The 13743-nt window shown below is 43.5% G+C and overlaps 1 protein-coding gene across 1 annotated transcript in view; it reads right to left on the bottom strand.

Moving 5' to 3' along the window:
- Positions 1–13743, bottom strand: part of DLEC1 (DLEC1 cilia and flagella associated protein) — a 98816-nt gene that overhangs the window by 41218 nt on the left and 43855 nt on the right. Inside the window, exons 8-9 of the mRNA XM_070358927.1 lie at positions 683–770; positions 3–176 (exon numbers count right to left, since the gene is read on the bottom strand). Coding sequence (XP_070215028.1) covers positions 3–176; positions 683–770 — 262 coding nt within the window. The remainder of the gene's footprint in view (positions 1–2; positions 177–682; positions 771–13743) is intronic.

Below are 13743 nucleotides of genomic sequence, written 5' to 3'. Positions count from 1 at the left end.
ACACGTCAGCACCGGGGGCGGCCTCCGGGCCTGCAGGGGGATCAGGAGCGTGTGCGCTGACTGGGTCTCCACTAGAATAAAGTCATCAAAATCCCCAAGGCAGTCGGGAAAAAACTGGACAATATACTGGCAGGTCATTCCAGGAGCCACCATTCCACCTTCTCCTGGGAACATCCCTGTGGGTGCAGAAGTGACAATGAGATTCTGGAGACCAGGGCAAGATTCCAGGGCCCGGGCTGGGAGGGCAGTGACGGGGCCCCCTGGGACGTCAGGGCGGGCCACGCCGGGCCCTGTGGCTTAGCAGTCACTTTGTGGGCAGCAGATAGACACTCGAGATTTCTAGGGAGCAGAGCGACACGATCAGTGCTGTTCTTAAGGAGAACACAGAGTCACGGGAGCAGGAAGGCTGGCTGGGAGGCCAGTGCCACGGCCTAAGTGAGGAACCAGGGTGCAGTGACGCTGGGCAGAGCAAGGAGAGGGCTGAACTGATCTTGGGGGTGCGATCCAAGGAGGAACTGTCAGGCTGGGGGCGGGGGGGGAGCTCTGCTGGGGGGCAGGGGGGAGGCCTTGGAGCACGAAGGGTGCAGGCTCAGGACCCACCCGGAGCCCCGTGGGGACGTAACCTCGGGCAAGGCCAGATACAATTTCGAGGACGGGCAGGCCACTGCCACCCTGAGCTCACCCAGTCCCAGGGCGAAGTAGGGCGTGGACGGAGGGAGGACTCGAAGGTGGCGGCTGGTGGATGTGGTGTTCTGCAGGGAGATCACCATCTGTGCAGAGACAAAGCGACACGTGTGGACACAGGCTGTGAAACCTGGGACTCGCATAGTAATATGGGAATGGGGTCAGGGGATGAATGAAATGAGCTTGGCCCCGTGTCGGTAACTGTCGAGCTGGTGAGGGGGCCATGGGGATTCAGGTGACTGTTCTACCCACTTTTGTTTGTTTTTAGAAAAAAAGAACTACAAGGTAAACGGAGGTGGGAGTAGATCTGGCCTGGCCTCTGGCCTGACTGTGCCAAAGCCTTTGACTGTGTGGATCACAATAAACTGTGGACAATTCTGAAAGAGATGGGAATACCAGACCACCTGATCTGCCTCTTGAGAAATTTGTATGCAGGTCAGGAAGCAACAGTTAGAACTGGACATGGAACAACACACTGGTTCCAAATAGGAAAAGGAGTACGTCAAGGCTGTATATTGTCACCCTGCTTATTTAACTTATATGCAGAGTACATCATGAGAAACACTGGACTGGAAGAAACACAAGCTGGAATCAAGATTGCCAGGAGAAATATCAATAACCTCAGATATGCAGATGACACCACCCTTATGGCAGAAAGTGAAGATGAACTAAAAAGCCTCTTGATGAAAAGTGCAAGTGGAGAGTGAAAAAGTTGGCTTAAAGCTCAACATTCAGAAAACGAAGATCATGGCATCTGGTCCCATCACTTCATGGGAAATAGATGGGGAAACAGTGGAAACAGTGTCAGACTTTATTTTCGGGGGCTCCAAAATCACTGCAGATGGTGACTGCAGCCATGAAATTAAAAGACGCTTACTCCTTGGAAGGAAAGTTATGACCAACCTAGAGAGCATATTGAAAAGCAGAGACATTACTTTGCCAACAAGGGTCCGTCTAGTCAAGGCTATGGTTTTTCCTGTGGTCATGTATGGATGTGAGAGTTGGACTGTGAAGAAGGCTGAGCGCAGAAGAATCGATGCCTTTGAACTCTGGTGTTGGAGAAGACTCTTGAGAGTCCCTTGGACTGCAAGGAGATCCAACCAGTCCATTCTGAAGGCGATCAGCCCTGGGATTTCTTTGGAAGGAATGATGCTAAAGCTGAAACTCCAGTACTTTGGCCACCTCATGTGAAGAGTTGACTCATTGGAAAAGACTCTGATGCTGGGAGGGATTGGGGGCAGGAGGAGAAGGGGACGACAGAGGATGAGATGGCTGGATGGCATCACTGACTTGATGGACTTGAGTCTGGGTGAACTCCGGGATTTGGTGATAGACAGGGAGGCCTGGCGTGCTGCGATTCATGAGGTCGCAGAGTTGGACACGACTGAGCGACTGAACTGAACTGAACTGGCCTGTTTAAAACCACAGCAATGTTTGGTTTTTTTAACGTTTATTTTTATTTATTTGGCTGAGCCGGGTCTCCGTTGCGGCATGTGGGATCTTAGCTTTCTGACCAAGGATTGGATGCGGGCCCCCCACACTGGGTGCGCTGGGTCCCAGCCACTGGACCACTAGGCAAGTCCCCAAATCACAGCTATTGTTTACTGCGTTTCTTGACTTCCCAGTGACCAGGGAAGTGAAGTGAAGAAGTGAAGTGAAAGTCGCTCAGTTGTGTGTGACTCTTTTGGAAGGTGGGAACTACCTCTATTTTAGGGCAAATAAACTGAAGTTCAAAGAGCCTCCTTCACCGGAAAGTAACAGTGGCGAGACTGAGCCCGGGACCCTGAAGCTCTGCCTCCTCGCCTCTCACTCACTGCTCTTTCTCCACATAATCCATTTTCTTTTTTTTTGGACCACACCACGTAGTATGCAGGATCTCAGTTCTCCAACAACCAGGGATCGAACCTGCACCCCTTGCAGAGGAAGCTAGGCATCTTAACCACTAGACCACCAGGGAAGTCCCCGGACATAACCCTTTGAGCCACTTCTTCTCAAGGGCCCAGCCAGGGGTGCTAGCTGTATTCAGGGTTGTAACTGGGCCTCTCTCCATCACTCAGCCCATCCCCCTCATCAAACCCTGCCTTCTGTTCCCCCTCCCTCAGATCGGGAGACCCCTGAGGTCTCAGCACCTAGAACTGAACTCACAGAGTGCTGACCCCCAACAGCACTCAGCACAATGCCCAGCATGGAAGAAGAACTCCACGCATGCACACACCGTTGGCTCCTATTTTGTGAAAGATTACACTGGGAAAAACGTATGAATTATAACACGACAAGCCATTCTTCCAGCTTAAAAAGTAAAACATGAAAAACACAGATGAAGCCTGGCCCCAGCCCCACACCAGCAAACAGCTCCATAAATTCAAAGCATGTCTTCATACTTTTACTCAAAGGGGTGCTTTCCTAAGTCTGACTTCCCTGCTGGCTCAGAGGTTAAAGCGTCTGCCTGCAATGCGGGAGACCTGGGTTCAATCCCTGGATTGGGAAGATCCTCTGGAGAAGGAAATGGCAACCCACTCCAGTACTCTTGCCTGGAAAATTCCACGGACGGAGGAGCCTGGTAGGCTGCAGTCCATGGGGTCCCAAAGACTTGGACACGACTGAGCGACTTCACTTTACTTTTCCTAAATCAACATTTAAGTCCATTTTTGGCCAGGACAACATACTGCCTCAATCCACCTGTGAACCAGATCCAAATCGGAGAGACCCACATTATAATTTTTATTTCTCCAATATTAATGATGATGAGCATCTTTTCATAAGTTTGTTTGTTATTTAGGTGTCCTCTTGTGTACTATGTCTCATCACAGTGTCCATTTGCCATTGTGTACTTTTTTTAAATTGACTTGCAGAAATTCTTTATATTTTCTGGGCACTAACATTTTATAAAGTATATGTTATAAACATCCCCAAGTTTATAACTTGTATTATCTTTTGATGTATTATCTTTAAAATTTTAGTATACCAGGGGTCATCACACCCTATTTCCCACCTCCTAGAGCTCTGAGTACTATCAGATTTAGTGGAGGGAGAGTCAACTCCAGAATCACATCCTAAGGGTCTGCTGTTTTCAGGCCCTTCTGATCCCACATGTCACAGCCCAGGTTCCCCAAAAAGTGGAGTCTTGTATCAGCTTTAAAATTTCAACGTAACATTTATCAACCTTTTGGTTCAAAGTTTATACTTTAGTGTCAAGAAACCTCATATCTCCTATATTTCCTTCCTACCTTTTTGCTTGAGATCTTTGCTGGAAAGCATTTTGTTGAGGCTATGGAGTGAGGTAGGGATTAAATTATTTTCCGTATGGCAAGGACACTAATTCCATTTTGCCTTTTCAGATTTGCACAGGTGCAAAGACAGCCCTGGGAACTGTTCCCTCAATCTGCTATTTTCCCAAATACAGGGCTAGCTTGCAGGTGTCACCACGAATCGAGGTGTTCATGACAGCAGCTGCCCTTCGTGTCCATGGAGGCACATCTCTACAGAGCCTTGCTCCCAGCCAAACCCCTGACCAAATGAGAGGCAGGATCCAGCAGTTTATGAAGGGGTGTCCCATGGGACAAAATAATCAATTGCACTGACCAGAGTTCAGTGTAGTAACATGTTCTCGTGTTGGCTCTGCCTCCTTCCACCCCCTTTCCTCCATCCTCCCTGGAACTGTAAACAAAAGCACATACTCTCACCACCTCAGATTCTACCTTATGGGGAATCTGGGCTGTGACACTTGCCATCAGAAGAGTCTGAAAACAGCAGATTCCGAGGATGTGACTCTGGAGTTGATGTTCTCTTGTCTGACGGCGAGCAGAACTCTAGCTGCTGGGAAGTAGGGTGCGATGACCCCTGGGATGCATCATAATTACTAAGGTTTCCTCCCCGTGGTCAACTGAAATGAGGAGGTGCAGGCGGAGGGAGGTCAGGCACTGAACTGTGGTAGCTACAGCATGGTTGCAAGGTCTGCGCAAACAGTAATTATAAGGATTGTGAAAGGGGCTGGCTTTCCTTAAATGCACTGGAAGCCATAGAGGAAAAAAAATGATAGGCTTAGGGCAGCCAATTCAAGGGCCACCATGAAGACATTCCTTGCATTCCTGGGCTACACGCAATTTGTTCCTGGGGTACAGTTTGTTCCTGTGTGCGTGCGTGTGTGTGTGTGTGTGTGTGTGTGCGTGTGTGTGTGTTCTTACTTAGGTTTTTATTTAGTATTTCTGAGCCTATGTTCTTTTTTTTTTTTTCTTTCAAATGTCTTTTAAAGTTACCAAAATATGGAAAGAAAACAAAAGAGAAAGTATGTGAAACATAATAAGCTCCTGGCTTACAAGGTATATAGATCTCCATTCCTACCGCAACTCCTCAGTCTCCAGCACTTGCAGCCCACATCCCAGTCTGCTCCTTAACTCAGGACAGATAAATCCTCTCACAGCTCCAAAGGACAGAGGATGGGATGGCCCGTGTTCTCTCCCCACCGCCCAAATAATACATTATTTGTTTATTTATGCCATGCAGCTTGTGGGATCTTAGTTTCCCAACCAAGGACTGAACCCACACCCTCAGCAGTGAGAGCATGGAGCCCTAACCACTGGACCGCCAGAGAAGTGCCTGCGTCTATGTTCTTAAGCAAGACTGGTTATGGCTCTCGCTGTCATACTTCCTTATTTGGCTTTGGTTCAAGGTAGTACTAGGCTCTGTCTTAGTCTAAAATATCATAAACTGGGTGGCTTATGAACGACAGGAATGTACTTCTCACAATTCTGGAGGCTGGGAAATCCGAGATCAAGTGGCCAGCATGGATGTGTTTTGATGAAGGCCCTCTTCCAGTCATAGCTGGCAACTTCTCACTGTGCCCTCAAGGGGTGGGAGGGGCAAGGGATCTCTCCAGAGCCTCTTCAGAAAGGCCCTAGTCCCATTCTAGCACCTCCCCAAGACCCCACCTTCTAATACCATCATCTTTGACAGATAGAACTTCAACAAATGAATCCTGGAGGGACACAAACATTTAGACCATAGCAGGCTCATTACCTCAGGATGAGGGTATGGTCCTTTTTCTAGTCTCTAAAAGTTTATATAAGATAGGGATTAGCTTGAATGTTTGGTGGTATATACCTGTAAAATGATCTGGGCATGGTGTTTCTTTTGGTAGGTTTTCTTTTTAAGGTATTTTCATCAAATTGGACAGCCACATAGTTATAGAGTCAAAGGGTTCTACAAAGTTCTGAAAATAGAAATCCTGCCCTCTTTCCCTGCCTCCACACCCACCATTTCCCACAACCAGATGAAAACACTTTTTCCTCCTTTAGCTGATTATTTTGGAAATTACTTTCATGTCTCCAGATGGTATGCTAATTTTTTTTTTTTTGGTTTTAGGTATTAATTATGGATGGATGATATGGATATTCTCTTTCCTCGCCCATAACCAGCTTACCGTATGCCATCCTATCTATCCTTCCTACCCTCATCTTCCTGATGCAAATTATGTCATACTCGTAGTTAAATCGGCTTTTCTGGTGGCTCAGATGGTAAAGAATCTGCCTCCAATGTGGGGGACTCAGACCTAATCCCTGGGTCAGGAAGATCCCCTGGAGAATGGACAGGCTACCCACTCCAGTATTCCTGGGCTTCCCTTGTGGCTCAGCTGGTAAAGAATCTGCCTGCAGTGCGGGAGACCTGGGTTCGATCCCTGGGTTAGGAAGATCCCCTGGAGAAGGGAAAGGCTACCCACTCCAGTATTCTGGCCTGGAGAATTCCATGGACTGTATAGTCCTTGGGGTCCCAAAGAGTCGGACACGACTGAGCGACTTTCACTTTCTTTCATGGTTAGATCAGTAATTAATGTTTACGTTGCTGGTTGCTATGTAAAAAATAGTCACAGCTGAGCATGAAATTCTCCCTTGAACAATTTTTGTTTCTTCTGGAGTTAATCAACCAATTATTTTGTTTGCTATGTACTTATCAATAATTTTTAAAATTTTATTTTAATTTTTTTGGCCACACTGCATGTGGGATCTTAGTGCCCCAACCAGGGATCAAACCCATGCCTACTGAATTGGAAGGCAGAGTCTTAACCACTGGAAAGTCTCCCTTATCAATAATTTAATCTCTTTCCACTACCCTACAAGGCTCTTCTCAAGATGTCCTGGATGTATCAGGGACTCTGATCAGTGTCACCCCCACAGGTCAACTCCACAAGAGCTTTTCTGGCCTCTTCTAATCTGGACCGGTCACCTGTTACACCTACTGCTGTCACCCAGGACAGGTCAACCCCTGGAGCAGGTTTCAGACACGTCTACGAGTTCTTTGACACTCCTCCCATTGAGAGGTGAGGTCTATGTAGCTTCCCCTCAAATCTGGGTCAACCTTAGGGACTCACTTGTACCCTATAGCAATGCAGAGGATGCAATGACTTCCTCTCCTATTGCAAGGCAACCTCCAAGGTTAGGTCATAAAAAGTGATGCAACCTCCCTCTTGCTGGTAGGGAACTCACTTCAAAGCTCTGATCACTCACTTTGAGCTGCCTGATTACCCTGAGGCGGAAGCCCAGGCCACATGGAGAATTCACGCACAGACTCAGCTGACAACCAACGTCAACTACTCTGTGACTGAAAATGTCTCAGGTGGTTCCAGTCCCACCTTTCAGGTTACCCCCAGGCACTAACTTTTTCTAGCTAAGGCCTCAAACACCATGGAACAAGCCTTTCCCATTGGGCCCTGTCAGAATTTCTGATCCAAAAAAAAAATCTACAGGCATGATAAAAATGGTTGTTTTAAGTTGTTAAGCATTGGGACTTCTCTGGTGGCCCAGTGGCTAAGACCTCGCACTCCCAATGCAAGGGGCCTGGGTTCAGTCCCGGGTTAGGGAACTAGATCTCACATGTCACAACTAAAAGACCTCGTCAGCTGCAACTCAAGACTCCACATGCTACAACTTTAAAAAAAGAGAAGACTCTGCAAGCAAATAGATAAATATTAAAAAAAGAAAAGTTGTTAAGTTTTGCAACAGCAGTTAACAGAAAAGCCCTTTAACCATTACTAAGCTGGGACTTTCCTTCACCGGCCTCCTATGTTGGATCTCTCGTTTCCCACATACCAAGCCTTCCTCTTCTTTGGTTTACTCATCTATATAGGGAAGCACGCTCCCCTCAAGTTTCCTGAGAAAGGGTGCATGGGACACATATTTTTAAAGACTCGAAAAATTTGAAAACGTTTGTATCCTTAAACTGTATAGTTAAGCAAGGTAAACAACTTATGTACACAGTCATACTGCCCAAGAGATGCAAGGTGCAAATTTCTAAGAGATGTCACCAGATACAATTCCATTTATAAGCAGACTGTGGAGGACTGTGTCTCTCTTTTTGGGAGGCATGCTCCGGGGAAACTGGCCACTGCACTATGAGGAAGGGAAGAGAAAGTAAAGAATCTAGCTGATGTGGAGAAGCCTCAGGGAGAAGAGCTGAGGTCTCAGCCAAAAGCCAGCATTAACCACCACACGTGTGAGTAAAGGAGACTTTGGCTCCGGTCTCTTGGCTGAATCCCCAGACATAGCAGAGAAGAGATAAACTCTCCTCTCTGTGTCCCGCTGATCAGAGAGCAAACTGCTATTTCACACTGTGAAGTCAGGGCAATTTGTTGCATGGTCACAGAAAGTGGAACGCTGGACATATGAGAGACTCCAATGAAAGTTGCCCTTTAAAATCATGTCAGAAGAGACCACTTCAAGTACTCCCTTTCTCTGCTTTCTTTTATCAAGTACTGTTAACCACAAATGCTGTTCTGAAGCTCCAGAATGTAATACATCTGAGCTGTATGCCGACTGTATAAATACTCAGAATCCTGCAGCTGGACATACAGTCACTGTGGTGATCTGAACTGGAGGCTCAGTAAACTATTAGATGCAGAAACTTTCACAAGTAGAACGTTATTGCAAGATTCTTCAGATGACTGTTGGTGGAGGGAGCTACAGGCGTGGAGCGAGAGGAGGCATGATGGAATTAGACTAATTACAGGTATCATCATGAAGTCATGATTTTAAATATATAAGCATGCAGATATAGAAATATGCATGTATATATGCATATATATATACATACACCTCTCTCTCATATATATGTATGTGTGTGTGTGTGTGTGTAGTTAGGCCTATGAAATTGCTGTATTTTCACCTCTAAACATTTAGAGGACTTAGAAGCAATGACACCCCAGTAGCAAATAGCAGATCTAGTGCTTAGATCTTGGTTTCTAAATACCATTCTCCACTAAAAGCAACCAGAGCTTCTGGAATTGATGCCAGAACTGGGACAGACAGAGTACAAAATCAGCCTGGAACATCTTGTTTCAGAACGCAAGGAAGTGCTCAAGAAACTGCTAGGTCATATTAAAAGAACACAGAGACAACTTACAAGGCTCCCACTGGACAAATCTGGGATTCTTTCAGAGGCAAGATGGATACTGACTTTAAACGAAATGATTCATTTTTGGCTAGATTAACATAAGCTTCGTTAATTTCAATGACTCTAAATAGATGTGCCTGCACCGACAAAATGAACACAATACAACAGCCAACACGCTTTACAGTATGGCTACGTACTTTGGGAAAAAAATGAAATGATTAATCATGGGGCGGGGGAACCAATTACTTAACTAAAACTGACCAATCTTATTCTCTTGATTGGACCTACACTGACCCAAAAACTGGATAAAGAATAGGTTCCAAATGTCTCTTGTAAGATTTACATTGTATTTGACACTGGGTGTTTAAGTGCTGCTGTACCCTCAAGATCAAACTGACATTCAGTAATGATTCTGCATCAGAGACTAATGAACCTCAGGGTTAATCCTCTTAATGAGGAAAACGGTGCAGACCTGACCTAAGATAAAGACACCAGTAAAGGGCAGCCTGTCACATAAATCCCACAAGGTTTTCTGGGAAATTCACTTTAAAAATTTTGAAACTGTTTTGATACCATCATTCAGACTACTTAAGAACAGACTGTCCAACTGGCCTTTTTCTTACCACCAAAATATGCAGACAAGATTCACTGTTCCCAGGACTTCCCTCATGGTCCAGTGGTTAAGAATTTGCCTGCCGAAGCAGGGAACACCAGTTCTATCCTTGGCCTGAGAATTACGACCCCACAAGCCGCAGGGCAACGAAGCCCATGCGCTGCAACTACTGAACCCATGCACTCTAGAGCGCAAGGTCTGCAACGGGAGAAGCCACCACAACGGGAAGCCTGCGCGCTGCAACTAGAGAAAGCCCGCGTGCAGCATCGGAGACCCAGCACAGCCAAGCATAAAAAAATAAGTAGACAGAGAAATAAACAAAAGTTTTAAGAAAGATTCACTGTTCTCAGACTATAGTCTTTTTCTCTCCCCTCTCAGTTATAAGCGCTCTCTTTGCCTTTGTTCACTAACAACAATGTATGGGCCATTATTTGTCAAATAAGTGTGCAGACCATGAATTCTCTGTCAAGGAGTTTTCAATTTATGAGTATAGTATACTCTGTAGTGTGCTGGCAAATGCTTAATAGCCAGTTCTTGGGGTGGGGAGAGCTCTGATTTGGTAGTGTTTGCTGATTTCAGTGGTGTAAAAACTCCCAGTATGGTCAATTTCAAGACCAGTGTGACATCACTGAGCAGGGAGCTGGGAAGAGATGTGCACAGTCAGCGCCCATGAGCTAGTATGACCTGGCTCCAGCACACCACAGGGAACAGGCACATATCAGAGACATGGTGCTGTTAGTTCTACATTTTCTTACTTCCCTCTTCAAGTTTTGTTGATGTCTTCTTTTACATCTTCATTTTTATCTTTCTGCTGTTCATTGTAGTTATCATCACTTTCACAAACTTTTTAAAATTATGACTATTTCAAATATATTTTCAAATTTCTAGGCATAAAGTTGTTCATAAACCTCATTACCTTTATAATGTCTGTAGGATCCATAATGATGTCTTCATTTCCCCAATACTGGTTAATTTGTACCTTCTCTCATTTTGATCAGTTTTGCCAGGAACTTATCAGTTTTATTAATCTTTTCAAAGAATTAACTTTTGGCTTTGTTGATCCTCACTATATTTGTTTTCTATTTAATTAAAATGCTTTCTTATTTTAATTATTTCCTCCCTTCCAGCTTCTTTGGGCTAAATCTGCTATTTTTTCCTAATTTTTGAGACATGTACATTGATCACTGATTTTCAGACTGTCTCTTTTCTAATATATGAACATAAGTCTATGCATTTTTTTCTAAGAATACCTTTAGCTACATCCCATAAGCTTTGGTGTTCCATTTAAAAATGATCATTATTTTCTAATTTCTATTATAACTTCTTTGATTCATAGTCTAGTAATAAATTGCTTAATCTTCAAATATGTAGGGGAGTTTCTAGTTATATTTTTATTATTCAGTCTACTTGGTCCAAACACTGTATATTTTCAGTCCTTTGAAATTTGTTATTTCCTTTATGATCCAGCACATAAGACAATTTTGGTAACATGTTCCAAGCATACTTTTAAAGAAACTCTACACTGCAATTGCTGGTTGCAGTGTGATATATAACACAATTAGATATAGTTTGTTAACTATATTGTTCAATTCTTCTATGTCCTTACTGTTATTTTTGTCTATTTGCCCTTTAAGTTTCTGAGAAAATGTTAAATCTTCTCATGTTTGTTATTGGTTCTGTTTTTCTTCTACACTTATAAAATTTTGCTTATATATTTTGAGGCTGAGTTATTAGTATATATAGATTTTAAATGGCTGTATCTTTTGGAGAAAGATTTTTTTTTAAACCTTTGATCAGTATGAAATGTCCCTTTTATTTCTACTAATACTTCTTGCCTTAACATCTACTTTCTCTAATATTAGCATAGCCACACCAGTTGGTTTTTTTTTTTTTTTTGGTTGAAGTCTTTCTAATATCTTTTTCCATTCTTATATTTTCAATACTTTAGTATCTTTTTCATTTTGCAGGGGGAAGAAATTCAGAACATTTTCTTCAAGCCTGGCAGGAACTCCTAACAGTTTGTGTGTAACAGACATCACAGTGGAGATTCGTATTTGTAGTTCTAAAGCTTAGCTCGTATCAGCAGAATTTAGTTGGTTTTGGTTTTTCTATCCAGTCTGATGATCCTTCTCTACCTTTTCTTTTTTGGGGAGGGGGGCCATGCCATGAAGCTTGCGGGATCTTAGTTGCCCAACCGGAGACTACAACCATGCCCCTCGTAGTAAAAGCACGGAATCCTAACCACTGAACTGCCAGGGAACTCCCTGATCTTTCTCTTCCAATTGAAGTACTTGGTCCATTTAATTACTTCATGCAATTGTCAACAAATTTAAGTTTAAATCTACCATGTTTTTATTTTTAACTTGAACAACACTATCCACCATGCTCCTTTTTTCTTTCTTGTCTCCTATTAATCGAAAATTAAAAAAAAAAAATTCCATTTCTCCTTCTATTACCTTGTTACTTTTATATTATTTTACTATTTGAATAATGGTTAGTCCAGAGACTACAACAAGCAGCCTTGAATTACTAAGTGATAATTCCATATTAATTATCACTTACACATTTGTAAGACAATCCAAGAGTCTTGGAACACACTTACCCCTCTGAGTTTTCATTAGAAGTCCCTACAAACATTTAAAACAACACATATTATTAATAATAACTATATTATTATGGTTATATTACATTTAATATTAATTTAGATGTCTCCACAAATTTACCCTTACTGTTGCATTTCTTCTTGCATTTCCCTATACCCATGTGGTATAATTTTCTTCTGACTGGAGAATTCTTTTGATTCAGGTTTTCTGGTGATGAATTATTACTGCTGATAATGAAGTATCAGTTTTTATTTGTCTGATAAAGACTTTTTTTTTTTTTTCCCTTTGGCGATGCTATGCAGCTTGCAAGCTCTTAGTTCCCCTACCAGGGATTGAACCTGGGCCCTTGGCAGTGAAAGTCTGGGGTCCTAACCACTAGATGGCCAGGGAAGTCCCTATCTTCATCTTTAAAGAATATTTTCACTAGGTTTAGAATTCTAGATTGCAAGTTACTGTCTTTCATTGCTTTGAAGCTTCCATTCCAATACTTTCTAGCTTCTATCATTTCTGTTAGAAGGTAGTGAGTCTTTTCCCTCTAGATGCTTTCAGTTCAGTTCAGTCGCTCAGTTGTGTCCGACTCTTTGCGACCCCATGAATCACAGCACGCCAGGCCTCCCTGTCCATTGCCAACTCCTGGAGTTCACTCAGACTCAGGCCCATCGAGTCAGTGATGCCATCCAGCCATCGCATCCTCTGTCGTCCCCTTTTCCTCCTGCCCCCAATCCCTCCCAGCCTCAGAGTCTTTTCCAATGAGTCAACTCTTTGCATGAGGTGGCCAAAGTACCGGCGTTTCAGCTTTAGCATCATTCCTTCCAAAGAAATCCCAGGGCTAAAAAAAAAAAAAAAAGAAATCCCAGGGCTGATCTCCTTCAGAATGGACTGGTTGGATCTCCTTGCAGTCCAAGGGACTCTCAAGAGTCTTCTCCAACACCACAGTTCAAAAGCATCAATTCTTCGGTGCTCAGTCTTCTTCACAGTCCAACTCTCACATCCATACATGACCACTGGAAAAACCATAGCCTTGACTAGACGGACCTTTGTTGGCAAAGTAATGTCTCTGCTTTTCAATATGCTATCTAGGTTGGTCATAACTTTCCTTCCAAGGAGTAAGCGTCTTTTAAGTTCCCCCCAAACCCTGTCTTTAGTTTAGAGCAGAACTTTATTATAATGTGTAAATATATAAGTACAGGTGCAAGGTACAGTTTTATTTATCCTGCTTAGGGTTGTTAGTGCTTTACTCTATGGCTTAAAGTCTTCATTACTTTTAGATCATTCTCATCTATTATTTCTTCAAATACTGCTCCTGTCACATCTCTCCTCTTTTTCTGGGGCTTCAATTATGTAACAGACCTGTTTACTATGTCCATTTTTTTAAAATGTGATTTTCTATATTCCTTCATTTTCTTTCTGCTTCAGTCTAATCATTTCCACTGACGTATCTGCAAGTCTTCCCTTCGTCTG

Source organism: Bos mutus, chromosome 22, assembly GCF_027580195.1.
Source record: "Bos mutus isolate GX-2022 chromosome 22, NWIPB_WYAK_1.1, whole genome shotgun sequence".
In the NCBI taxonomy this organism is placed as follows: domain Eukaryota; kingdom Metazoa; phylum Chordata; class Mammalia; order Artiodactyla; family Bovidae; genus Bos; species Bos mutus.
This window is presented reverse-complemented; position numbering and strand designations above follow the sequence as displayed.